The sequence below is a fragment of the Capricornis sumatraensis genome, chromosome X (assembly GCF_032405125.1).
Source record: "Capricornis sumatraensis isolate serow.1 chromosome X, serow.2, whole genome shotgun sequence".
In the NCBI taxonomy this organism is placed as follows: Eukaryota; Metazoa; Chordata; class Mammalia; order Artiodactyla; family Bovidae; genus Capricornis; species Capricornis sumatraensis.
The window spans coordinates 96,545,376-96,572,064 of NC_091092.1; the positions used below are offsets into that span (position 1 = coordinate 96,545,376).

Sequence of the window (26,689 nt, forward strand, 5' to 3'; positions counted from 1 at the left end):
TAATCCTGATGACATTACAGAGATGGGTGACTTTGACTTTGGAGCATTACAAACAGGACAAGAAAGGTCAAAGCATTAGGTTGAGTCAGTCACTGGGCAATGAGTGATTTTGTAGAGCCTGGGGGTAATGAGGAGACAAGAGCTGAGGGTTGAGGCAAGGCTCCAGGCTGGGTAGAGCAGAGAGGATGGGAAAATTCTTGACTCAGAGAGATGGAAAAGATTGAAGGCAGGAGGAGAAGCGGGCAGCAGAGGATGAGATGGTTGGGTGCCATCACCAACTCAATGGACGTGAGTTTGAGCAAACCTTGGGAGATAGTGAAAGACAGGGAAACCTGGCGTGCTATAGTCTATGGGGTTACAAAGAGTTGGACATGAACAACAACAGCAGAGAGATGGAGAAGCCAATGTTTCCAAAGAGTTGCTGGCAATCAAAGGGACTCCTAGATTGAAGTGGTCCTGGTGGAAAATCTAGTTGTCAACAGAGAGGAGGACTTGCCCTGGAAACCTCAACTATTTCTTACTATCTCTTTAAGTTTGTTTTACTTGAAGTGTATGTCTTATAATGCCATTTCTTTATTTAATCAGTGAATGCCATTCAGCATCCATTTCCTGAGCAACTCTGTTCCCTGAAGCATGGGGCCTGAGTCTGAGTGGACATCACATATGAGGGGCTATAAAGAGATTGAAAAGTAAAAGTGAAAGTTAGTTGCACAGTTGTGCCAGACTCTTTGTGATCCCGTGGATTGTAGTCTGCCAGGTTCCTCTGTCCGTGGAATTCTCCAGGCAAGAATACTGGAGTGGGTTGTCATTTCCTTCTCCAGCGGATCTCCTGACCCAGGGATCAAACCCAGGTCTCCTTCATTGCAGGCAGATCTTTACCATCTGAGCCACTACGGAAGCCCATGAAGTTGTTGAATCTCATCTAAAAGGCTGAGGGGTAGAGTTGAGGGCCTGCCCCCATAAGACTGCTGTCAGAATGCTCAGGGATGACCACTTGACACCACAAAGCACCATTCTGTTGGCCTAGCAACTGTCAGACCAGAACCACCTCTTTAGCCCACACATTCTGAACTAAGATGCATCTACCAGCCCCCTAGCCATGATGTAGGCTCTGCTGGGAGTGGAGGAATAATAAGATGGATACAGGAGTCCTCACCTTGGAGTTTACACATTGATGAAGCACAGATAAGTGGAAATAAGATGTGAAAGTTCATAGCTGAAGCCTAGTTGTAATCCTTTAGAAACCCTGAGAAGGGGCAGAGATTAGGGAAGGCTTCCCAGAAGTAGGAGTTTGAAGGGTAGGCAGAACAACATATGCAAAGGTACCAGGCTGTGAAATGACCTGATCTATTTTGGCAGCCATCTCTAGGGTCTGAAATAAGATGGAGTAGGAGTTAGAAGCAGAGAGCCAATGAGTGTAGAGCCTGATAGTGCAGGATAGGGGACCAAGCATCCAGGCTTTTGATGGCAGCCCTCAGTCTCCTGTTTTTGTCACCCACAGATCTGGCATATCCTCCTGCTCATAATGAGAATAGTTCTGCTCCAATCAGCCAAGGTGAAAACCTCATGGACATCACCAAGATCTTCTCCATCCTGCAACCTGATGAGAAGGAGGACACCAACACAGGAGAGATACAAGCTCTCAATCAAGCAGTGTACAACAATGATTCCTATACTTTGGACCAGCTTTTGTGCCAGGAGCGTTACAAAAGATTTATCAACAGTAGGAGTGGCTGGGGTGTCCCTGGGACACCCTTGCACTTGGCTGCTTCTTATGGCCACCTTAGCTGCCTGCAGGTCCTCCTGGCACATGGTGCTGATGTTGATAGCTTAGACGTCAAGGCACAGACACCACTTTTTACCGCTGTCAGTCATGGCCATCTGGACTGTGTGCGTGTGCTTTTGGAAGCTGGTGCCTGTCCTGGTGGTAGCATCTACAACAACTGCTCTCCTGTGCTCACAGCTGCCCGTGATGGTGCTGTTACCATCCTGCAGGAGCTCCTGCGTCATGGTGCAGAGGTCAATGTCAAGGCAAAACTACCAGTCTGGGCATCGAACATAGCTTCATGTTCTGGCCCCCTCTATTTGGCTGCAGTCTATGGTCACCTTGATTGTTTCCACCTGCTTTTGCTCCATGGGGCAGACCCTGACTACAACTGTACTGACCAGCACCTGTTGGCTCGAGTCTCACGGCCCCGCACCCTCCTTGAAATCTGCCTCCACCATAATTGTGAGCCAGAGTACATCCGGCTGTTAATTGATTTTGGTGCTAACATCTACCTTCCATCTCTCTCCCTGGACCTGAACTCGCAATATGATAAAGGCACTGCATTGCTGGTACAGGCCCGAGGTGAGTGTCAAGCAGACCAGCTCTAATAGGTATCCTGGCTTGGATGTCCCAGGGACACAAATAACCCCCTAAGTTAATATTTCTGGGGTGAATTGGAGAAAGCACCATTGTCTTCCCTTTCTTGGGGCCCCAGTAGAAAAGAGGTTACAGATTCCTTTTTAGGGAAAGGTTTACTAAGATGAGGTAAGGTTTGCACAATCCCAATTTGTGTTTCTGGCTCTGCCAGTGACAGTTTTGTGGCCTTGAACGTGCCCTCTCTAGGCTTCAATGTGTCCCCATTGGTACCATGCATTTTAGGGTAGGGAGGGGGGCATTTCTTAGAAGGGAAATATCAGTTAGGGCTGCAGTAGCCAGGGTAGGATGGATATAGGCTTGAGTGGGAGAACCATCCTGAGAATTGCTTCTCAAAACCTGTTTTTCCTTACTGTAGCCACTCCACGGTCACTACTGTCACAGGCTCGTTTAGTTATCCGCAGATCCCTGTGCCACACCAGCCAGCCACAGGCCATCGACCAGCTGGATATTCCCCCCATGTTGATTAGCTACCTCAAACACCAACTGTAATCTTACAGCCTGCCCAGAAACCTACAATGCCTCCAAGAAATCACCTGGGGACCCAGGTATCTGGAGGGAACTACAGCTCTACACTCACCCAAAGCTGCTCTCCTGTATTATCCTCCACAATAAAATCCTCAGAAAATAAATCCTGGGGGCTGTTTTGTCTGGTGTGTGTTAGGTTGTTGGGGGGGCACAGAGTTCACTGGGGGAAGGTGTCTGGTTGGTCATGGGAAAGAACTATACTGATCTGGCATTCAACAGGCATAGGAGCCTCACTACTGAAAGATAAAACTAACCCAGTAGCCTATACCTCCCCACCAAGATCCTTGAAACAATTGGCACAGTAATGTCCTAAGAGCAAGGTCCTGAAGAAATCAGGTAAGTATAAAGGTAGCATCATCTTGTTCAGCCCTGTGTCTCCACTGAATCTCTGGCTGCTATTGTTACTGAACCAAACATGGGTCCACAACTAATCTATTGACACCAGGTTGTGGTGAATGAAAGCCATCTTTTCAGGGGCTGTTGCCTGTTGATACAGGCTTGACAAGCAGGGTTTCTGAAAGTGCGATATGGCAAGAAAATGAGAAACAAGGCACAAGAATTCAGAGAAAAGTGAGGACCAGGGGACCAACACCACTCCAAGGTGAAGGTGCCAAAACTGAATCTAAGCCAGCTTTATTATACTTTCAGCTGTGAAATGAAAGAATATGCGGGGAGTTAAATTATAACATATGTGGCATTCAGGGCCAAAGAACAAAATGATCATTAGCCATTAATTAATTAAGAAATAGTAATCAATAACAAATCAGTAACTAAGACTAATATTCTTATCTATAGATTTTCCATCAGATACATAAAACATGTGACTCTCAGACACCAGTTGAGAAACAGTCTGGAGTTGGTTTTCCAACCCCAGGATCATATCTTGTTTTCAAGATTATGAACTATTCCCTCTGGACTTGTTCCAAGAGCCTCATTCCTTATAGCATCCAGTTTATCAATAATTATACATTTCTTTTGCAGCCCTTGCCAGGGCCTGCTTTTCTTTTATTCTTCCTGTCTCCTACAGTTGCCAAACACCTTATTTGAGTCAAATGACCAAGGAGTCTCCCATTCACTCACCTTGAATCATAGGCTGCATTATCACTAGTCTATTTTATAGTCAAGATCTAGCTAGGAACACAAATTAACAAATATTTATGACAACAGATTTAACATGGAAAATGGTTACATAGGTGATAGGCAGAGAATCTAAGAAGGACAGGAAGTTATAGATTAGTGATAGCAGGAGTCTAACACCATCCTTAGGCTGAATGGGTAAGGGAAGAAGTATGTCCAGAGTCTAGGGACTTGGGTCACCTGATGGAAGGTGAAATCATAGGTCTATCATGGATTATCCAAACAAGAGGAAAGGAATAAACACCCTCTCCTTTACGTCATTCTTGCGCATCAGTCTGCTTCTAGTATCTCACTGGAGAAAACTAGAGGTCAAATAATATGAGAGCTTGGGAAACACAACCTAGAGGGGTCAGCCCCTCTTGCAACATCTGGCAGAGCAGGGCAAGGTGAAAAATGGACAGTGGAAGGAGGTGGTATGACCTGAGCCAGGAATTGGATCACACAGCAGAACTGGAAGTATACTGACAGCAGAAGCCATAGAAGAGACACAGCAGAGATGCCACCAAAGGCACAAAAGGTAGAGCCTAAGTACCCTGGCTTCCCCACATTTCTTACCCTCCCATCAGTGCCTTCCACTGGTTGAACCCAACCGGAAGATGATTGACAAGGAAGCCTGGGAAATACAGCCTGCAGTTGTCAGTCAACCTATGGTGTGGAGAAGAACAGAGGAAGGAGGCAAATGGAACCTGAACGAGCACAGATAGCCACCCAAATCCAGATCTAGACACCTTCAATTTTGCTAAATCTTCATCCTTTCACAGTTCCCTCTTTTATGTCTCCTGCACAACTGTGGGTGAGGATATGGATGAGCAGTTAAAGAGATACAAGGTGAAGGCATAGAGGATGCAAGCCCAGATAATAGCTATGTGGGAAGTACTTTTGATGTTTAGAGCTTTTCCTAAGAGCTGCCTTGACAGACCCACCCCCCCCACACACACACCCCTACATAATTATCTGCTATCATGCAGGATGGGAGGCAAGGAATGGGTTCGAAAATTAGTTGCCTCTCCTTCTTATCACCTGCACACTCCTTAGCTCCTAGTGCTTGAGAGCCTTTAGAAAGGAAGGCATGAAAACTGGCCATCTATCCCCAAGGTCCTGCCTGACACAGCTTCCAGACTTTCAAATGCATAAGGCATTTTGGACGGCAGTGCAACTGTTTATGTCCAAGAAACGAGAAGTAAAGGACTGGAATATACTATAAACACAGACTTCAGGGCAGAGAGCCACAGGTATCTTTTACCTTTCTTTCAATCTGGGTTCCTGATGGGTGAGTTATCTGGGACCTCACTGCTTGCTCTGTTTCCCATCTGCTTAGTCAAGGTTTAGGAGATTTGGAGTCAAGTTCAGCAGCCCCATCTATTGGGTTGGCCACAAAATTCATTTGGGTTTTTCTATAAGATATTATGGAAAAACCTGAATGAATTTTTTGGCCAGCCCAATACTTTAGGACCCTGGGAAAATACACCCTTCAAATGGGGCCTGCCCAGAGTAGCCTCTCCTGTGCCACCTAGAATACAGATTCTCTGGTTGACCTTTGAAAACGTGTGGATACTCTTGGCATGCCAGAAGACTTGCACTTGATGAGAATGTAGGAGCACATCAAATCCTTGACAGAGAGGAAAGGCTGAAACTATGCCCTATTTCCAAGATAAGCAGATTGAGAACCTTTCAAAATTAAGTGCCCATGTTATTGGTAGCTCAGCTCTCCAGATCCCTGAGCTATTGTTCTTCTACTTGCCTGTGTTTCTATGGACAGAAACAACTTTAAGGCCTGGTACCTTGGTCTCTTTCCCATCCAGACAAGAGACCAGGAGTTAAAATGGATCATCTCAAATTCTGATGATGAATCTTCTGAGGCAACTTTCCCTAGTAGATATGAGGAGGAGGTGCCTGGAATGAAAACTCACTTTTGGCCTTTAGTCTCTTGTTGGCACTGCCCCTAGATAATAATCTAGTTTCCTTCCTATCCCCCAATACAATCACCAGTTTCCAGGTACTTTGTTTTCCCAGTTAGATCTTGACTATAAGCTAGACTAGTGGGAATACAGCTTCCAAGAAAGCCAAACTTTAACCCTTCTCTCCCTCTCTCCTTCTAACATTTATTTTCCTTTCTTCTCTCCCTATGTCCTACCCTCCCTTCTATACTGGAATTGCCATGAGCCTAGGGCTGGCTCTACTGTGCACATGACACTAACAAGTCTGCATTCTTTCCTGCAGTAGGAAAATTATTTTTCTTTATTCAGAAAGGTGGATACCAAAGACAAGATCCAAATTGCAAATGGTCCACTGTCTGCAGAAACCAGAGAGTTCTCCTTCAGCTACTAATTTGAGGCAAAGGATAGTGGAATAGGTGGTGTTTGATCTTGGCCTTGAATGGTGAAAAATGTAATTGGTAGAGAGCAAAAAAAAAAAAAAAAGGTATTAGTGGGCGAAAATCAGTGAGCAAAGACATTGTTGCTGTTCAGTCACTCAGTTGTGTCTTTATGACACAATGGACTATAGCAAGCCAGGCTTCCCTGGCTTTCACCATCTCCGGGAGTGTGCTCAAACTCATGTCCATTGAATCAGTGATGCCATCTAACCATCTTGTCCTCTGTCATTCACTTTTCCTCCTGTCTTCAATCTTTCTCATCATCAGGGTCTTTTCCAATGAGTTGGCTCTTCGCATCAGGTGGCCAAAGTATTGGAGCTTCAGCCTCAGCATCAGTTCCTCCAATGAAAACTCAGGATTGATTTCCTATAGGATTGACTGGTTTGATCTTCATTCATTCCAAGTGACTCTCAAGAGTCTTCTCCAACACCACAGTTCAAAAGCATCAATTCTTTGGTGCTCAGCTTTCTTTATAAACCAACTCTTACATCCATACAAGACTATTGAAAAAGCTACATAGCTTTGACCAGATGGACCATTGTCAGAAAAGAAATATCTGTGCTTTTTAATATGCTATCTAAGTTTGTCATAGCTTTTCATCCAAGGAGCAAGTGTCTTTTAATTTCCTGGCTTCAGTCACCACTGGCAGTGATTTTTAGAGCCCAAGAAAATAAAGTCTATCAGCGTTTCCATTGTTTCCCCATCTGTTTGCATGAAGTGATGGGACTGGATGCCATAATCTTAGTTGTTTGAATGTTGAGATTTAAGCCAGCTTTTTTACTCTTTCATATTTATCCAGAGCCTCATTAGTTCCTCCTCAATATCTGTCATAAGGGTGGTGTCATCTGCATATCTGAAGTTATTTATATATTTCTCCTGGCAATCTTGATTCCAGCTTGTGCTTCATTCAGCCAAACATTTCGCATGATATACTCTGCATGTAAGTTAAATAAACAGGGTGACAATATACAGCCTTGACTACTCCATTCCCAATTTGGAACCAGTCTGTTGTTCCATGTTTGGTTCTAACTGTTGCTTCTTGACCTGCATACAGGTTTTGCAGGAGGCAGGTAAGGTGGTCTCATATTCCCATCACTAAGATTTTTCCACCGTTTGTTGGGATCCACACACTCAAAGGCCTTAGCATAGTCAATGAAGCAGAACTAAATGTTTTCTGAAATTCCCTTGCTTGTTTTATGTTCCAATGGATGTTGGCAATTTGATCTCTTGTTCCTCTGCCTTTCCTAAATCCAGCTTGAACATCTGGAAGTTCATGGTTCACATACTGTGTAGCCTAGCTTGGAGAATTTTGAGCATTATTTTGCTAGCATGTGAAATGAGTGCTCAACATTCAGAAAACTAAGATCATGGCATCCGGTCCCATCACTTCATGGCAAATAGATGAGGAAACAGTGGAAGCAGCGGCTGACTTTATTTTTCTGGGCTCCAAAATCACTGCAGATGGTGATTGCAGCCATGAAATTAAAAGACGCTTTCTCCTTGGAAGGAAAGTTAAAGCAGAGACATCACTTTGCCAACAAAGGTCAATCTAGTCAAGGCTATGGTTTTTCCAGTAGTCATGAATGGATGTGAGAGTTGGACTATAAAGAAAGCTGAGTGCCAAAGAATTGATGCTTTTGAACTGTGGCATTGGAGAGGACCCTTGAGATTCCCTTGGACTGCAAGGGGATCCAACCAATCCATCCTAAAGGAGATCAGTCCTGGGTGTTCATTGGAAGGACTGATGTTGAAGCTGAAACTCCAATACTTTGGCTACCTGATCTGGAGCACTGACTCATTTGAAAAGACCCTGATGCTGGAAAAGATTGAGGGCAGGAGGAGACGGGGATGACAGAGGATGAGATGGTTGGATGGCATCACCGACACAATGGACATGGGTTTGGGTGGACTCTGGGAGTTGGTGATGGACAGGGAGGCCTGGCGTGCTGCGGTTCATGGGGTCGCAAAGAGTCAGACACGACTGAGCAACTGAACTGAACTGAAATGAGTGCAATGATGTGGATATTTGAACATTCTTTGACATTGCCCTTCTTTGGGGTTGGAATAAAAACTGACCTTTTTCAGTCCTGTGGTCACTGCTGAGTTTTCCATGTTTACTGGCATATTGAGTGTAGCACTTTAAGAGTATTACCTTTTAGGACTTGAAGTAGCTCAGCTGGAGTTTCATCACCTCTGCTAGATGTTTGTAGTGATGCTTCCTAAGGCCCACTTGACTTCCCACTCCAACATGTCTGATTCTAGGTGAATGATCACACCATTGTGGTTATCTGGGTCATTAAGATCTTTATTGTATAGCTCTTCTGTGTAGTCTTGTCACATCTTAGTATCCTCTGGTTCTGTTAGGTTCATACCATTTCTCTCCTTTATTGTGCCCATCTTTGCAAGAAATATTTCCTTGGTATATCTAGTTGTCCTGAAGAGATCTCTAGTCTTTCTACTGTTTCTTTGCACTGTTCACTTAGGAAGGTTTTCTTATCTATCCTTGCTATTCTTTGGAACTCTGCATTCAGATGGGTATATCTTTCCTTTTCTCCTTTGCCTTTAGCCTCTCTTCTTCTCTCAGCTCTCTGTAAGCCCTTGTCAGACAACCAATTTTCCTTTTTGCATTTCTTTCTCTTGGGGATGGTTTTGATCACCACCTCCTGTACAATGTTACAAACCTCCATCCATAGTTCTTCAGGCACTCTATCAGATCTTATCCCTTGAATCTATTTGTCACTTCCACTGTGTAATTGTAAGGGATTTGATTTATATCATACCTGAATGGCCTAGTGGTTTTCACTACTTTTTTCAATTTAAGTCTGAATTTGGCAATAAGGAGTTCATGATCTGAGCCACAGTCAGCTCCCAGTCTTATTTTTGCTGACTGTATAGAGCTTCTCCATCTTTGGCTGCAAAGAATAGAATCTGATTTTGATACTGACCATCTGATAATGTCCATGTGTAGAGTCATCTCTTGTGTTGTTGGAAGAGGGTGTTTGCTATGACCAGTGCATTCTCTTGGTAAAACTCTGTTAGACTTTGCCCTGTTTCATTTTGTACTCCAAAGCCAACTTACCTGTTACTCCAGGTATCTCTTCACTTCCTGCATTCCAGACCCTATGATGAAAAGGGCATCTTTTTTTGGCATTGGTTCTAGAAGGTATTGTAGGTCTTCATAGAACTGTTCAACTTAAGTTTCTTTGGCATTAGTTGTTGGGGCATAGATTTGGATTACTGTGATATTGAGTGGTTTGCCTTGGAATCAAACTGAGATCATTTTGTCATTTTGAGATTGCATTCAAGTACTGCATTTTGGATTTTTTGTTGACTATGAGGGCTACTCCATTTCTTCTAAGGGATTCTTGACCACAGTTGTAGATATAATGGTGATCTGAATTAAACTCACCCATTCCAGTCCATTTTAGTTCACTGATTCCTAAAATGCCGATGTTCATTCTTGCCATCTACTGTTTGGCCACTTCCAATTTACCTTGATTCATGAACCTGGCATTCCAGGTTCCTATGCAATATTGTTCTTACAGCATTGGAATTTACATTCACCACCAGACACATCCACAATTGGGCATTGTTTCCGCTTTGGTTCAGCCTCTTCATTCCTTCTGGAGCTATTTTCTGCTCTTCTGCAGTAGCATATTGGTCACCTAACAACCTGGGAAGTTCATTTTTCAGTGTCACATATTTTTACCTTTTCATACCGTTCACCAAAATCACAACTAGCTCCTGAACAACTATTGACAGGAGAATGTTGGACCCCACTAAAGAAAGATATTCCGTATCCAAGGACAAAGAAGAAGCCCAACAAGTTGGTAGAAGGGGTGCAACATGTTTAAAATCAAATCTCATACCCACCAGAGATGCTTGGAAGGCACAAACAAAACCTCATGCACACCAGGACCCAGAGAAAGGAGCAGTGACCTCCACAAGAGACTGAGCCAGACCTGCCTTTGAGTGTTTGACTGTCTCCTGTGGAGGCATGGGCCAGCAGTGGCCTGCCACGGGGACAGGGGCTCTGGCAGCAATAGTCCTGGGAGGCACAGTGTGTGGCGTAAGTCCTCTTGGAGAAGGTTGCCATTTCATGCAAAGATGGGCTTGATAAAGGACAGAAATGGTATGGACCTAACAGAAGCAGAAGATATTAAGAAGAGGTGGCATGAATACACAGAAGAACTGTACAAAAAAAGATCTTCGTGACCAAGATAATCATGATGGTGTGATCACTCACCTAAAGCTAGACATCCTGGAATGTGAAGTCAAGTGGGCCTTAGAAAGCATCACTACAAACAAAGCTAGTGGAGGTGATGGAATTCCAGTGGAGCTATCTCAAATCCTGAAAGATGATGCTGTGAAAGTGCTGCACTCAATATGCCAGCAAATTTGGAAAACTTAGCAGTGGCCACAGGACTGGAAAAGGTCAGTTTTCATTCCAATCCCAAAGAAAGGCAAGGCCAAAGAATGCCCAAACTACTGCACAATTGCACTCATCTCACATGCTAGTAAAGTAATGCTCAAAATTCTCCAAGCCAGGCTTCAGCAATACATGAACTGTGAACTTCCAGATGTTGCCAAAGCCTTTGACTGTGTGGATCACAATAAACTGTGGAAAATTCTGAAAGAAATGGGAATACCAGACCACCTGACCTGCCTCTTGGGAAACCTATATGCAGGTCAAGAAGCAACAGTTAGAACTGGACATAGAACAACAGACTGGTTCCAAATAGGAAAAGGAGTACATCAAGGCTGTATATTGTCACCCTGCTTATTTAACTTATATGCAGAGTACATCATTAGAAACGCTGGGCTGGAGGAAGCACAGGCTGGAATCAAGAGTTGGACTGTGAAGAAAGCTGAGCACCAAAGAATTGATCCTTTTGAACTGTGGTGTTGGAGAAGAGTCTTGAGAGTCCCTTGGACTGCAAGGAGATCCAACCAGTCCATTCTAAAGGAAATCAGTCCTGGGTTTTCATTGGAAGGACTGATGCTAAAGCTAAAACCAATATTTTGGCCACCTCATGCGAAGAGTTGACTCATTGGAAAAGATTCTGATGCTGGGAGGGATTGGGGGCAGGAGAAGAAGGGGACGACAGAGGATAAGATGACTGGATGGCATCACCAACTCGATGGATGTGAGTTTGAGTGAACTCCGGGAGTTGGTGATGGACAGGGAGGCCTGGCATGCTGCGATTCATGGGGTCACAAAGAATCGGACATGACAGAGTGACCGAACTGAACTGAACTAGAGCTGCTGAAGAGATGACCCACAAACTGGAGAACAATTATACCAAAGAAGTTCTCGCACAGTTGCGAAAGTTCTACAACAGATTTCCCAACCTGGGGATTAGGCAGAGGGCCTAAGAACCCCCAGGGAATTTGAAGGCCAGTGGCATTTGATTACAGAAATTCCACAGGCCTGGGAACCAGATTCTTGGAGGGAACAAATGAAACCTTGTGTGCACCAGGACCCAGGAGAAAGGAGCCATGACTCCACAGGAAACTGAACCAGACTTGCCTGTGAATGTCCAGGTGTCTCTGGCGGAGACATGGGTCGACAGTAGCCTGCTGAGAGGTCAAGGACACTGACTACAACAGTCCTCAGAGCCGTAGCATGCTGGCATAAATCATTTTCTAATCCAAAGAAGGACAATGCCAAAGAATGTTCAAACATTGGCATAATTGCACTCATTTCAATTGCTAGAAAGGTCATGCTCAAAATCCTGCAAGCTAGGTTTCAACAATACTTGAACCAAGAACTTCCAGATATATAAGCTGTATTTGGAAAAGGCAGAGAAACCAGAGACCAAATTGCCAACATTGGTTAGATCATAGAAAAAGCAAGAGAGTTCCAGAAAAACATCTATTTTTGCTTTATTAACTATGCCAAAGCCTTTGACTATGTGGATCACAATAAACTGTGGAAAATTCTTAGTGATGGGGATACCAGACCACCTTACCTGCCTCCTGAGAAACCTGTATGCAAGTCAGTAAGCAATACTTAGAACCACACATGAAACAATGGGAAGAGCCGACTCATTGGAAAAGACCCTGATACTGGGAAAGATTGAAGGCAGGAGGAGACGGGGACAACAGAGGATGAGATGGTTGGATGCATTACTGACTCAATGGACATGAGTTTGAGCAAGCTCTAGGAGATGGTGAGGGACAGGGAATCATGGCGTTCTGTAACCCATGGGCTTGCAAAGAGTCAGACATGACTGAGCAACTGAACTGAAAACACAGAGCCAGCCATAGAATTTGTTGTTGTTTAGTTGCTAGTAACTATAGTTACTTACTAGTAAGCAACAAATGCAGTTTGAACATTCTTTGGCATTGCCCTTCTTTGGATTGGAATGTAAACTGACCTTTCCAGTCCTGTGGCCACTGCTGAGTTTCCCAAATTTTCTGGCCTATTGAGTGCAGCACTTTAACAGCATCATCTTTAAGGATTTGAAATAGCTTAGCTGGAATTTCACCACCTTCAGTAGCTTTGTAGTGATGCTTCCTAAGGCCCACTTGACTTCACACTCCAGGATGTCTGTCTCTAGGTGAGTGACCACACCATCATGGTTATCCCGGTCATTAAGAACTTTCTTGTATAATTTTTTGTGTGTATTCTTGGCATCTTGTCTTAATCTCTTCTGCTTCTCTCAGGTCCTTGAAGTTTCTGCCACGGAGTAGATCTGAATGAATATTTTTTTGCATGAAAGAATGGGAGATTCTCTGGGGTCAAACCATAATGTTCTAGGAATATCACATCTGCAAGCACACAATATGGCTAGAATGGAGGTTCTGCATTTCTAGGTGAAGCCTAGTAACAGGTGGTAAAATGGAGGGAAGATGGTGTTGTGAGGTTCAAGGAAGTGAAGGTACTGCAGGTGAAGGCAGTGGAGGGGTCACTTGAACAGATACTGCCATCAGCCCATGCTCCACTTTTCTACTGGGAGGAGGCATCTTGTGCTGGCAGTAGACTGGCTAAGTAGGAGCTAGCAAGTAGACTAGTGTCTGGAAGCTAATGTCATCTGTGACTAGCTCAGATGGTACCAGGATGAAACAGATGGTTGTTCATCTTGCATCTCATCAAGAAGATGTCTAAAAATAAGAAGATGGCTTATACATGGAAGAGTAGGGTTTCGCTGTGGCTAGAACAATGAAGCCCCTTTAGGGTTTGGAAAATACCAGCAAAAATAGAGAAGTGAGAAGAGCTCTGTTCCTCCTATAGGCCCAGCCACCTTTCCCTGCCTTTGCTGCATCACTCCTGAGTGCCAACTGTATCATGAGGGCCAGGGCTGAGGCCTCTGACAACTAACGGTTTGCCACCATTCTCAGTAAGAGAGAGCCCTGTACACACACTGCCCAGGCCTATGATATGAAATCAGGGCTTGACCACCTCTTCCCCAATGCTCTTACTCATTCATGAGGCAGAACATGGTATCATATGAAAATCCCTGTCTTGGGCAACGAGAAACCTCATGAGTTCTAGTTCTGGCTCACTGTATGGCCTTGGGCATGTTTCTTCCCTTCTCTGGGGCTTAGTTTCCACATCTGTAGAAAAATTGTTCTCCCTACCTCAGAGCTATTCTAGAAGTAAATGAAATGATAAATGTGCAAATGTTTTATAAGCAGTCAAATGCTCTGGACCCATAAGATAGTATATAAATTAATGCTTCCAGAAAAATCCCAAGCATATATGGTCAATTAATTTATGACAAAACACCCAAAATATACAATTAGGAAAGGACAGTCTCTCTTTAACAGATGATGTTGGGAAAACTGGATAGGCACATGCAACAAAAAATTAAACTGGACCACTATTTTATACCATACAAAAAAATTAACTCACAATGGATTAAAGCCTTGAACATAAGACCTGAAACCAAAACTCCTAGAAGAAAACAGAGGTGATAAGCTCCTTGACATCAGTCTTAGTTTGGGATTTGACAATAAAACAAGGGCAACAAAAGCAAAAATAAACAAGTGGAATTACACCAAACTGAAAAGCATCTGCACAGCAAAGGAAACTATCAACAAAATGAAAAAGTAACTTACCAAATGGGAGGAGATACTTGCAAACAATATATACTATAAAGAGTTAATACAACATATAAAGAGAACCCATACAACTCAACATCAAAAGAAACAAATAACCTGATTAAAAAATGGGTAGAGTACCTGAATCAACCTTTGTTTTGAAGAAGATACAGATGTCCAACAGGTACATGAAAAAGTCTTCAATATCACTAATCATCAGGGAAATACAAATTAAAACTACAATGAGATATGACCTCACCCCTGTTAAAATGGCTATTATCAAAAAGATAAGAAATAACAAGTGCTAGCAAGGATGTGGAAAAAATGGAACCCTTATGAACAGTTGGGAATGTAAATGTAAACGCCACTATGTAAAACAGTATGGAGGTGCCTCAAAATTAAAAATAGAACTACCATATGATCCAGCAATCCTGCTTATGTGTATTTATCCAAAGAAAACAAAGATACTAAATATGTGCAAACTCACGTTCACTGCAGCATTATTTACAATTACCCAAGATATGGAAGCAACCGAAGTGTTCATCAGTGAATGAATGGGTAAAGAAAATGTGATACACACACACAAACACACACATACTGGCATATAATTTTGACATAGAAAATTGTGAAATCTTTTCATTTGCAACAACATGGATGGACCTGGAGGGCATTATGCCAAGTGAACAAGTCAGATAGAGAAAGACAAATAGTATATGATTTCACTTATATATGATATCTAATTTTTTAAAAAATGAGCTTATAGGCAAAGAGAAGAGATTGGTGGTTGCCAGAGGCAAGGGTTGGAAGTGGACAAAATGAGTGAAGGATGTCAAAAAGTACAAACTTCCAGTTATAAAATAAATAATTCATTGAGATATACAACATGGTGAATATGCTCAATACTGTATTGCTTGTCTGAAAGCTGTAAGAGAGTAGATCTTAAAATTTCTCATCAAAAGAAAGAAAATTGTAACTATGTATGGTGACAGATGTTAACTAGATTTGTGATGATTATTTCACAATATATACAAATATCAAATCATTATGCTAAATACTTGGAATTAGTACAATTTTGTATGTCAATTTTATTTTAATAAAAATATAATTATTCCAGATTTTCCCTGGGAAATCAGGAAATATGCTCTCTATACATTCAATAAGTCATTCCCATGAGTATGCATGCCCCATTCTAAGGACCAAAATCTTCAACATGAAAAGACCCAGGATTTTCAGGGCCCTCTCCAATCTAGTCCTCTGCCTAGCTCTTGTTGAAACATACTGAATTCAAACCAGACTCAATTGGTTACCCAAACTACCCTGCTTTCCCCCACTTCTATGTCTTTGCTCACATCTTTTTGCATTTTCATACTGTTCATGGGGTTCTCAAGGCAAGAATGCTGAAGTGGTTTGTTATTCCCTCCTCCAGGGAACCATGTTTCTCAGAATTCTCCACCATGACCCATCTGTTTTGGGTGGCCCTTCATGGCATGACTCATGGTTTCACTGAGTTACACAAGGCTGTGATCCATGTGATCTGTTTGGTTACTTTTCTGTGATTGCATTTTTCATTCTGTCAGCCCTCTGATGGATGATGATAAGAAGCTTTTGGAAGCTTCCTGCTGGGAGGGACTGGTTGTCGGGGAAAACTGGGTCTTTCTCTGGTGGCAAAGCTATGCTCAGTAAATCTCTAATCCATTTTTTGCTGATGGGTATGACACCACCCTTATGGCAGAAAGTGAAGAGAAACTAAAAAGCCTCTTGATGAAAGTGAAAGTGGAGAGTGAAAAAGTTGGCTTAAAGCTCAACATTCAGAAAACGAAGATCATGGCATCTGGTCCCATCACTTCATGGGAAATAGATGGGGAAACAGTGGAAACAGTGTCAGACTTTATTTGGGGGGCTCCAAAATCACTGCAGATGGTGACTGCAGCCACGAAATTAAAAGACGCTTACTTCTTGGAAGGAAAGTTACGACCAACCTAAATAGTATATTCAAAAGTAGAGACATTACTGTGCCGACTAAGGTCCGTCTAGTCAAGGCTATGGTTTTCCCAGTAGTCATGTATGGATGTGAGAGTTGGACTGTGAAGAAGGCTGAGCACCGAAGAATTGATGCTTTTGAACTGTGGTGTTGGAGAAGACTCTTGAGAGTCTCTTGGACTGCAAGGAGATCCAACCAGTCCATTCTGAAGATCAGCCCTGGGTGTTCTTTGGAAGGAATGATGCTAAAGCTGAAACTCCAGTACTTTGGCCACCTCATGTGAAGAGTTGACTCATTGGAAAAGACTTTGATGCTGGGAGGGATTGGGGGCAGGAGGAGAAGGGGATGACAGAGGATGAGATGGCTGGATGGCATCACTGACTCAATGGACGTGAGTCTGAGTGAACTCTGGGAGTTGGTGATGGACAGGGAGGCCTGACATGCTGCGATTCATGGGGTCGCAAAGAGCTGGACACGACTGAGCGACTGAACTGAACTGATGGCAGTGCACACTAAGCGCAGGTGGCTGCAGCCGGCGCACTAAGCACAGCCAAGAGGAGCTACCCCAAGTCCGAGGTCAGGGGCAGCGGCCTAGAGCACCAGGCTATGATGGTGCAGGAATGGCTGAGAGGAGCTACCCCACATCTGAGTCAGGAGTGGCAGCCGAGAGGAGGCACCCCACGTTCGAGGCCAGGGGCAGCACCCGAGGCCAGGGGTGGTGGCCGGGAGGAGCAAGCCCACGCTGGAGGCCAGGGGCAACAGCCAGGAGGAGCAACCCCACGTCCAAGGAGTGGTGGCTGCGCAGGGGCAGGTGGGCCTAGAGAAGCCATCCCACATTGAAGGTCAGGAAGGGCAGAGGTGAGGAGACACCCCTCATCCAAGGTAAGGAGCAGCAGCTGCGCTTTGCTGGAGCAGCCATGAAGAGATATCCCATGCCCAAGGTAAGAGAAACCCAAGTAAGATGGTAGGTGTTGCAAGAGGGCATCAGAGGGCAGATACACTGAAACCATACTCACAGAAAACTAGTCAATCTAATAACACTAGGACCACAGCATTGTCTCAATGAAACTAAGCCATGCCCACAGGTCAACCCAAGACAGGTGGGTCATGGTGGAGAGGTCTGACAGAATGTGGTCCACTGGAGAAGGGAATGGCAAATCACTTCAGTATTCTTGCCTTGAGAACCCCATGAACAGTATGAAAAGGCAAAATGATAGGATACTGAAAAGGAACTCCCCAGGTCAGTAGGGGCCCAATATGCTATTGGAGATCAGTGGAGAAAGAACTCCAGAAAGAATGAAGGGATTGAGCCAAAGCAAATACAATACCCAGCTGTGGATGTGACTGGTGATAGAAGCAAGGTCTGATGCTGTAAAGAGCAATATTGCATAGGAACATGGAATGTCAGGTCCCTGAATCAAGGCAAATTGGAAGTGGTCAAACAAGAGATGGCAAGAGTGAACATCGACATTCTAGGAATAAGTGAACTAAAATGGACTGGAATGGGTGAATTTAACTCAGATGACCATTATATCTACTACTGCAGGCAGGAATCCCTCAGAAGAAATGGAGTAGCCATCATGGTCAACGAAAGAGTCTGAAATGCAGTACTTGGATGCAATCTCAAAAATGACAGAATGATCTCTGTTCGTCTCCAAGGCAAACCATTCAATATCACAGTAATCCAAGTCTATGCCCCAACCAGTAACGCTGAAGAAGCTGAAGTTGAACAGTTCTATGAAGACTTACAAGACCTTTTAGAACCTAAACCTAAAAAAGATGTCCTTTTCATTAAAGGGGACTGGAATGCAAAAGTAAGAAGTCAAGAAACACCTGGAGAAATAGACAAATTTGGCCTTGGAATGTGGAATGAAGCAGGGCAAAGACTAATAGAGTTTTGCCAAGAAAATGCACTGGTCATAGCAAACACCCTCTTCCAACAACACAAGAGAAGACTCTACACATGGACATCACCAGATGGTCAACACTTAAATCAGATTTATTATATTCTTTGCAGCCAAAGATGGAGAAGCTCTATACAGTCAACAAAAACAAGACCGGGAGCTGACTGTGGCTCAGATCATGAACTCCTTATTACCAAATTCAGACTTAAATTGAAGAAAGTAGGGAAAACTGCTAGACCATTCAGGTATGACCTAAATCAAATCCCTTATGATTATACAGTGGAAGCAAGAAATAGATTTAAGGGACTGGATCTGATAGACAGTGTGCCTGATGAACTATGGAATGAAGTTCGTGACATTGTACAGCAGACAGGGATCAAGACCATCCCCATGGAAAAGAAATGCAAAAAAGCAAAATGGCTGGCTGGGGAGGCCTTACAAATAGCTGTGAAAAGAACAGAAGCAAAAAGCAAAGGAGAAAAGGAAAGATATAAGCATCAGAATGCAGAGTTCCAAAGAATAGCAAGAAGAGATAAGAAAGCCTTCTTCAGCGATCAATGCAAAGAAATAGAGGAAAAGAACAGAATGGGAAAGACTAGAGATCTCTTCAAGAAAATTAGAGATACTAAGGGAACATTTCATACAAAGATGGGCTCGACAAAGGACAGAAATGGTATGGACCTAACAGAAGCAGAAGATATTAACAAGAGGTGGCAAGAATACACAGGAGAACCGTACAAAAATGATCTTCACTACCCGGATAATCACGATGGTATGATCATTCATCTAGAGCCAGACATCCTGGAATGTGAAGTCAAGTGGGCCTTAGAAAGCATCACTAGAAGCAAAGCTAGTGGAGGTGATGGAATTCCAGTTGAGCTATTTCAAATCCTGAAAGATGATGCTATGAAGTGCTGCGCTCAATATGCCAGCAAATTTGGAAAACTCAGCATTGGCCACAGGATTGGAAAAGGTCAGTTTTCATTCCAATCCCAAAGAAAGGCAAGGCCAAAGAATGCTCAAACTACCGCACAACTGGACTCATCTCACATGCTAGTAAACTAATGCTCAAAATTCTCCAAGCCAGGCTTCAGCAATACGTGAACCGTGAAGTTCCTGATGTTCAAGCTGGTTTTAGAAAAGGCAGAGGAACCAGAGATCAAATTGTCAACATCTGCTGGATCACGGAGAAAGCAAGAGAGTTCCAGAAAAACATCTATTTTTGCTTTATTGACTATGCCAAAGCCTTTGACTGTGTGGATCACAATAAACTGTGGAAAATTCTGAAAGGGATGGGAATACCAGACCACTTGACCTGCCTCTTGAGAAATCTGTATGCAGGTCAGGAAGCAACAGTTTGAACTGGACATGGAACAACAGACTAGTTCCAAATAGGAAAAGGAGTATGGCAAGGCTGTATATTGTCACCCTACTTATTTAACTTATATGCAGAGTACATCATGAGAAACGCTGGGCTAGAAGAACACAAGCTGGAAACAAGATTGCCGGGAGAAATATCAATAACCTCAGATATGCAGATAACACCACCCTCATGGAAGAAAGTGAAGAGGAACTAAAAAGCCTGTTGATGAAAATGAAAGAGGAGAGTGAAAAAGTTGGCTTAAAGCTCAACATTCAGAAAACGAAGATCATGGCATCTGGTCCCATCACTTCATGGGAAATAGATGGGGAAACAGTGGAAACAGTGTCAGACTTTATTTTTGGGGCTCCAAAATCACTGCAGATGGTGACTGCAGCCACGAAATTAAAAGACGCTTACTCCTTGGAAGAAAAGTTATGACCAACCTAGATAGCATATTGGAAAGCAGAGACATTAGTTTGCCGACTAAGGTCCGTCTAGTCAAGGCTATATTTTTTCCAGTAGTCATGTATGGATATGAGAGTTGGACTGTGAAGAAGGCTGAGCACCAAAGAATTGCTGCTTTTGAACTGTGGTGTTGGAGAAGACTCTTGAGAGTCCCTTGGACTGCAAGGAGATCCAACCAGTCCATTCTGAAGGAGATCATTCCTGGGTGTTGTTTGGAAGGAATGATGCTAAAGCTGAAACTCCAGTACTTTGGCCACCTCATGTGAAGAGTTGACTCATTGGAAAAGACTTTGATGCTGGGAGGGATTGGGGGCAGGAGGAGAAGGGGACGACAGAGGATGAGATGGCTGGATGGCATCACCGACTCAATGGATGTGAGTTTGAGTGAACTCTGGGAGTTGGTGATGGACAGGGAGGCCTGACATGCTGCAGTTCATGGGGTCGCAAAGAGTTGGACACAACTGAGCGACTGAACTGTACTGAACTGAATACCATCTTTTATATGATTTCTGGGAGAGTCAGATCTCATGGCTCTGGTCTCACTTTGCCAGTCCCTTCCTCTCATAGTTTTGTAAGCTCCTATTCCTTATTCTTCTCTCACACCCTTCATCATCAAGTCTGGCCAGTTCTATATTCCAAATACATCTAGAACTCAGTTACTTCTCAGCATGTCTACTGCTTTTCCTCTGGTCTGAGCCACCGTTACCTCTCAGCTGGATCCCTGTAGGGGCCTCCATTTGGTCTCAATGCTTCCTTCCTTGATGCTACAACTCCCTAGCCATTTTACTAAGACCATGTCACCTTCTCAGCTCAAAATCTGCAAAGCTCCAATTTCATCCACCTCATTAGAACTGATTCAAATGTATTCTTTGTAGTGGCTGAATAATACTCCATTGTGCATATGGACCACAGCTTTCTTATCCATTCATCTGCTGATGGACATCTAGGTTGCTTCCATGTCCTGGCTATTATAAACAGTGCTGCGATGGAACTCATGTACACCCATGGCAGATTCATGTCAATGTATGGCAAAACCAATACAGTATTGTAAAGTAAAAAATAAAATAAATTATTTTAAAAATCTGCAAAGTTTAGTCTTTAAATAATGTACAAAGTCATCTGCCATCTACCTCCCATGTCCTCTCTGACACCCTCTTCTACCACTTTTCCCCATACTCACTCTGCTCTAGCTATACTGGCTTCCTTGTTGTTCCTCTAACATTCCAACATGTTCCCACCTTAGGATCTTTTTAGTTGTTGTTCCTTCTGCCTGCACCGCTTCTCTTCCACATATTCTCATAGTTTGCTCTCTCAGTTCCCTTGGATCTTGCTTGACTTTCACCTTTTCAATAAGTGCTACCTGAACTGCCCTTTTTAAAACAGTATTATCCCACCAATACTCCTTGTACCCCTTTCCTGCTCTATTTTTCTTCATGTCATTTATTGCCACCTCACATACAATATACTTTACTTATGTATTTTGTTACTTGTCTGTCAGCCCTCACAGAGCTTTCATTAGCATGATGAGAAATAGACAATAACTTAGAGTGGTAGGATGGGGTGGGAGGTGGAGGGGAGATTCAAGAGGGAAAGGACATACATATACCTATGGCTGATTCATGCTGGTATATGGCAGAAGTCAACAAAATATTGTAAAGTAATGATCCTCCAAATAAAAATAAATAATTTCAAATGACTATAAAAATAATATACCAGGAAGTGATAAATTCTGTGGGTAAGAATAAAAGGACAATTAACGGATTAGAGAATGAAGGAGGTAGGAATGGGGATTTTCTATTTTATATTTCAAGTATCCAGGGAAAGTTTCACTAATAAGGTGACACTTGAAAGATACCTGAAGAAAATGAGGCACAAACTATGTCAGTATTCAGAGGACAAACATTAGGGGCACTCCAAACAGCAAGTGCAAAGTTCCCAGAAGGGAAACTTTAAAACAAATCAAACTCAGGCTGTCCTAAACAGAATCATTACATCCTCTAATCCTATTCCTATATTCTTCAGTTTAGCAGATGGTAACCTCATCAAGTGCCTTGCCCAAGTCAGATACTATAGGGCATTAGTCAGATTGGCTGTGTGCCTCCTCCACTGCACTGGCTGCCCTGAGGCCATAAACTGTGTATACTTTATCACCATGGATGTGGCACCAAACACATGGTCTGGTGCAGATGAGAGTGACAACATCATATTTTAATGGTGGGTATTGGCAATTAAGCTCAATAATAGACCTAAAGATGCCTTGTTTGACTATGTTCAGCAAACACATGATTAGCACTAAGTCTGTGCTAAACTCTCTTTTGGGCACAGAGGGTATAAGTATGAAAGAGACCCCCTTCTCTGGGAAATTTGGTGTGTCTGTGCTCAATCAAAAAGAATCTCTAGGTGGGAGAGATAAAATGGTGGAAAAGGACCTTAAGTTCACACCCTCTAATGAGCACACCAAATCACAACTAACTGCTGAACAACCATCTATAAAAAGACTGGAACTTACTAGAAAAGACATTCTACATATAAAGACATAAAGAAGAAACCCAATGAGATGGGGTGGGGGGCGGGCGGTGGGGAGAACACTTGCAATATAATTAATTCCCCAGGTGGGCAACCCATAAACTAGATAACAATTGTATCACAGAAGTTCTCCCACAGGAGTGAGAGTTCAGAGCCTCATATCAGGCTCACCACCCTGGGGGTTTGGCATTGAGGGGAGGGGCCCCTAGAGCATTTGGCTTTGAAGGCCAGGAGAGGTTGAGTGCAGGAGCTCCACAGAACTGGGGGAAATAGAAATTCTACTCTTGGAGAGTGTACACAAGGTCTAGTGCTCACCAGGACCCAGGGCAAAATCAGTGACATCATGGGAGCCTGGACCAGACTTACCTGTGTGTCTTGGAGAGTCTCCAGCTGAGGCAGGGGTAAGCTGTGGCTCACTGTGGGATAAGGAAATTGGAGGCAGAGGTACTTAAGAATATTCATCAGCATGAATTATCCTGGAAATCACCCATGAGCCACTCCTGCTCATGGCACCAACTGTCTCACTGTTCACACTGTGTGTGCTGTTTGCTGAACCCAGGGTAAGCAAGGCTCGAGTTAAGAGGCTGGAAAGAGACCCAAGGAACTGTAGGAATTGCAGACACATTTACTCTTTCCTGACTTCCCTGGCGGCTCAGACGGTAAGGCGTCTGCCTACAATGCAGGAGACCCGGCTTTAATCCCTGGGTTCGGAAGATCTCCTGGAGAAGGAAATGGCAACCCACTCCAGTATTCTTGCCTGGAAAATCCCTTGGACGGAGGAACCTGGTAGGCTACAGTCCATGGGGTCGCAGAGAGTCGGACACGACTGAGTGACTTCATTTTCTTTTATTCTTTCCTGGCTGGCATGGCAGCCATAACACAGTCTCTCTCCTGGCTGATGCAGCAGCCATAGCAGCAGCCACAACATAACCATAACGTAGCTATAACAGAGCCATAACATAACCTCATATAACATAACCATGATGTGCTCCAGTGTAACCCCAAAGAAGTAGCAGCCAGGGCTTTCATGGTGAAGCTCGTACAGGGGTACTGCACAAAGTAGCTGTAACCAAATGAGTACCTTGTTATGCACATGTGCAGTGCTCTAAGTGATCTCAGCTGTTACATAACTGTGCAAAGTCATTGTTTACAGAACATGGGTCAAGAGGGCATGAGAGCATGGGGTAAGAGAGCCTGACTGGCACCATCTTGCTAATTTCCCCACACCTACTTTTCTAACTTGTTTAACTTGACATAACCATCAAGGCCATCCTCCACGAATCTTTGATGACCCTCCCTCTCCCCCTGGAGAGAAGGAATCTTTTCATCTGCAGTGCTCCAGACCACCTTTGCTAGACCTCTAGTCTGCCTTTCAGCTCCTCTCAGAACTCTATCCCCAATTTCCCCCTTCTCCCAGAATGTTATCACTGTACCCACTTCTCCCAAAGCTTATGACCAGGCCTGTCATAGAGGAGGTGCCCATGGAACATTTGGGGAAGAAAGAAATGAGCACTGTAGTCATGTGAATCAGTCTATGTTTATAGAGTTGCCTCTAAACAGCCTGCACATCTGTTCTCATGGGTTTTTCACCACAGGAACAAGGTATTGAGTAGCAGAGAGATTATCTCCACTTTGTAGGTGAAGAAACTTAAGGACATAGTCTTGCTCTCCACCACCAGCCCCTGTAGTGACCAAACAAGTTGATTGTGTGTCAGCATGTATAATGGGGGCCTGGAGGGCACTCTCTTCGAGAAAGAAGTTTGAGGTATAAGTTTGTGCCATACATTGTTCCTGGGGAGTAGTGGGCTATACAAACAAGGAGCTGTGCCATCCCCCACAACATCCCTTCTACCTTAACGTGCATATATACAATCTTCACCTGAGACTTAGAAATATCAGCACCAAGAAGAAGTCCACCCATCTGGGACCTCTTTATCACGTCAAAAATTATTTTCATTTTATGCAATCCCTATTTCTTTTGGGCCCAGCCCAATGTCAAATATTTATCAGTCCCAAATCTGACTGCTGTGGAATATTGTTGATAGCTCGGTACAGGATATTGAGGACTAGCTCCTCTGACAGGAGCAGTGCATCAGTGCCCCTCACCTCAGTGTTATTTCAAGCCTACCACTTTACTACTCTGTACATCTCATCTTCCTGCTCCCACAGCTGAAACTATCCTGGCCTCATGTTTCTCTGGACTCTAGATTTAGAAACTGTCTCCTCCAAATTGTAATCTTTGGTCTACTCCAGAGAATCAAGGTTCTGGGTGAAATGGGAACAGGTGGCAGGCAACCAAAGGCATGAGGCAGTGAAGAAGTTTATGAAGGAGGTACTGGGAAAAAAGACACCTCCAAATCAGGTCCAATAAATGAGAATCAGGGCTTTACAAAACAGGAAATCACAGCTCAAGGGAAACATTACAGTCCAGCCATCTAAATGGGGAAACTGAGGCTAGGGAGAAGAAGGCACTCGCCCAACAAAGTTGCACAATGAGCCAGCCGCAGTCCCATTCTCTCTGACATTTATTTGGACCTAAGATCAGGAGAGGAGCTATGATGTTAAAATACTGATGTTTGTTGACAAAGTATAGAATGTCATGGAAAGTCATGTAATATTATTAAAAAATTGAGTTGAACTGTCAGAGTTGGAAGACTCTGTATGCTTGACCAGTTTTACACCCTCCTTGTGGAGATGGTGTGATGGTCTGGCCCACAAGAGAAAACGGACTGACTAAGATCATACAGCAAGTCTGAGGCAGAGCTGGAGCAGATTCCAGCCCTAGCAACCGTGTAACTTCCTTTGGTCCACACACACAGGGGCAGTAGTCCTCCTCTTACCAGTTTAGCAGCTGGATCTTTTCAAGGCAGATAGAACCCAATAGAGCAACAGAGAGCACTCCTCCTGCAATGCAAAAAATGGCAGGCATCGTTCTCTAATCCCTCCCCCCTCCTCAACTGTATTACTTCCACCCCTCCTCGCTCCCCTCCCCTGCTTTTTAGACATTCACAGAGTTTTAGGGCTGGGCCTTCTGGATACTCTTGAGCTAGTGGTAGAACTGGATTCTTTGCTGCCTCAGGTCACCTGGCCCTGACAGCCACCAATGCCATTTAATGCCCTCAGGCTAGAGACCCAAGTTCAGGCTGGCCCCCTACCACATCCCAGACACAGCAGCAGCAGGACTATTACAGGCCTCCTCATTCCACCTTCAACTTTGATCTCCAGTCTGAGCCCAGACAAGATTTTTCTCTCAATACCCAGGTTTTTCAGGGATAGGGAACTGCACAAAGCCTAGCTGAACATCAAAGGGCTGAGAGGGCCACTAGAGACTTTGAGGATCCCCTCAAGTTCCATAAAAAGTGGGAAATTAGGGTGAGAGTCAATCACGGAAACAGGTCTTTACAAAGAAGAAAAGTGAAAGCAGCCCTGGACTGGGAGCCCGGGTCCTGAATTCCAAATTTGCTCCAGTTACTAGCAGGATAGGTGACCTTGGGGAAGCACTTTCTCTTCTCTGGGCAGCAACAGACTTCTCAGTAACTGGTAGAAGCTGGACTCTATGTTAAGGCTCCAGTGTGCCGAAAAGGTGGAGGAAGCTGGGACGCTGGAGCTGCAATTGACTTTCCTGGCAGGTGGGTCCCTCTGAGCGGCTCCGGGGCAGGCGCCCGGGGCCCTGATTCTATGCCTAAGGGTGGGGCAGCAAGGTTCAGAGGGTGCGTTGTAGTCCCCCAGGAACCCCAACCTCTCCACCCCGCCTGTCCCAGCTGGCCTCTCTGGAATAAACTACCGGTGGCGGCCAGCGCGCCGCGGCCCGATTGCACCTCGGCCACGGAAATAAAAGCGCCTGCAAAAGCGAAACCGGGCTCCCGAGAGCTCCATACTGACGGGACCAGCCCCTGGAGCTTACGGCGTCGCCAAGCAGCTACCCACCGGGCGTGAGAGGGTG

The 26,689-nt window shown here is 44.1% G+C and overlaps 1 protein-coding gene across 1 annotated transcript; it reads left to right on the forward strand.

The window, feature by feature from the left end:
• The first annotated feature begins 1,525 nt into the window (after positions 1 to 1,525).
• Positions 1,526 to 2,914, forward strand: ASB12 (ankyrin repeat and SOCS box containing 12). Its single transcript, XM_068963064.1, is given in 3 exon segments — positions 1,526 to 1,558; positions 1,561 to 2,350; positions 2,781 to 2,914. Coding segments are annotated over 3 exon segments (957 nt in total).
• The last annotated feature ends 23,775 nt before the right edge of the window (positions 2,915 to 26,689 follow it).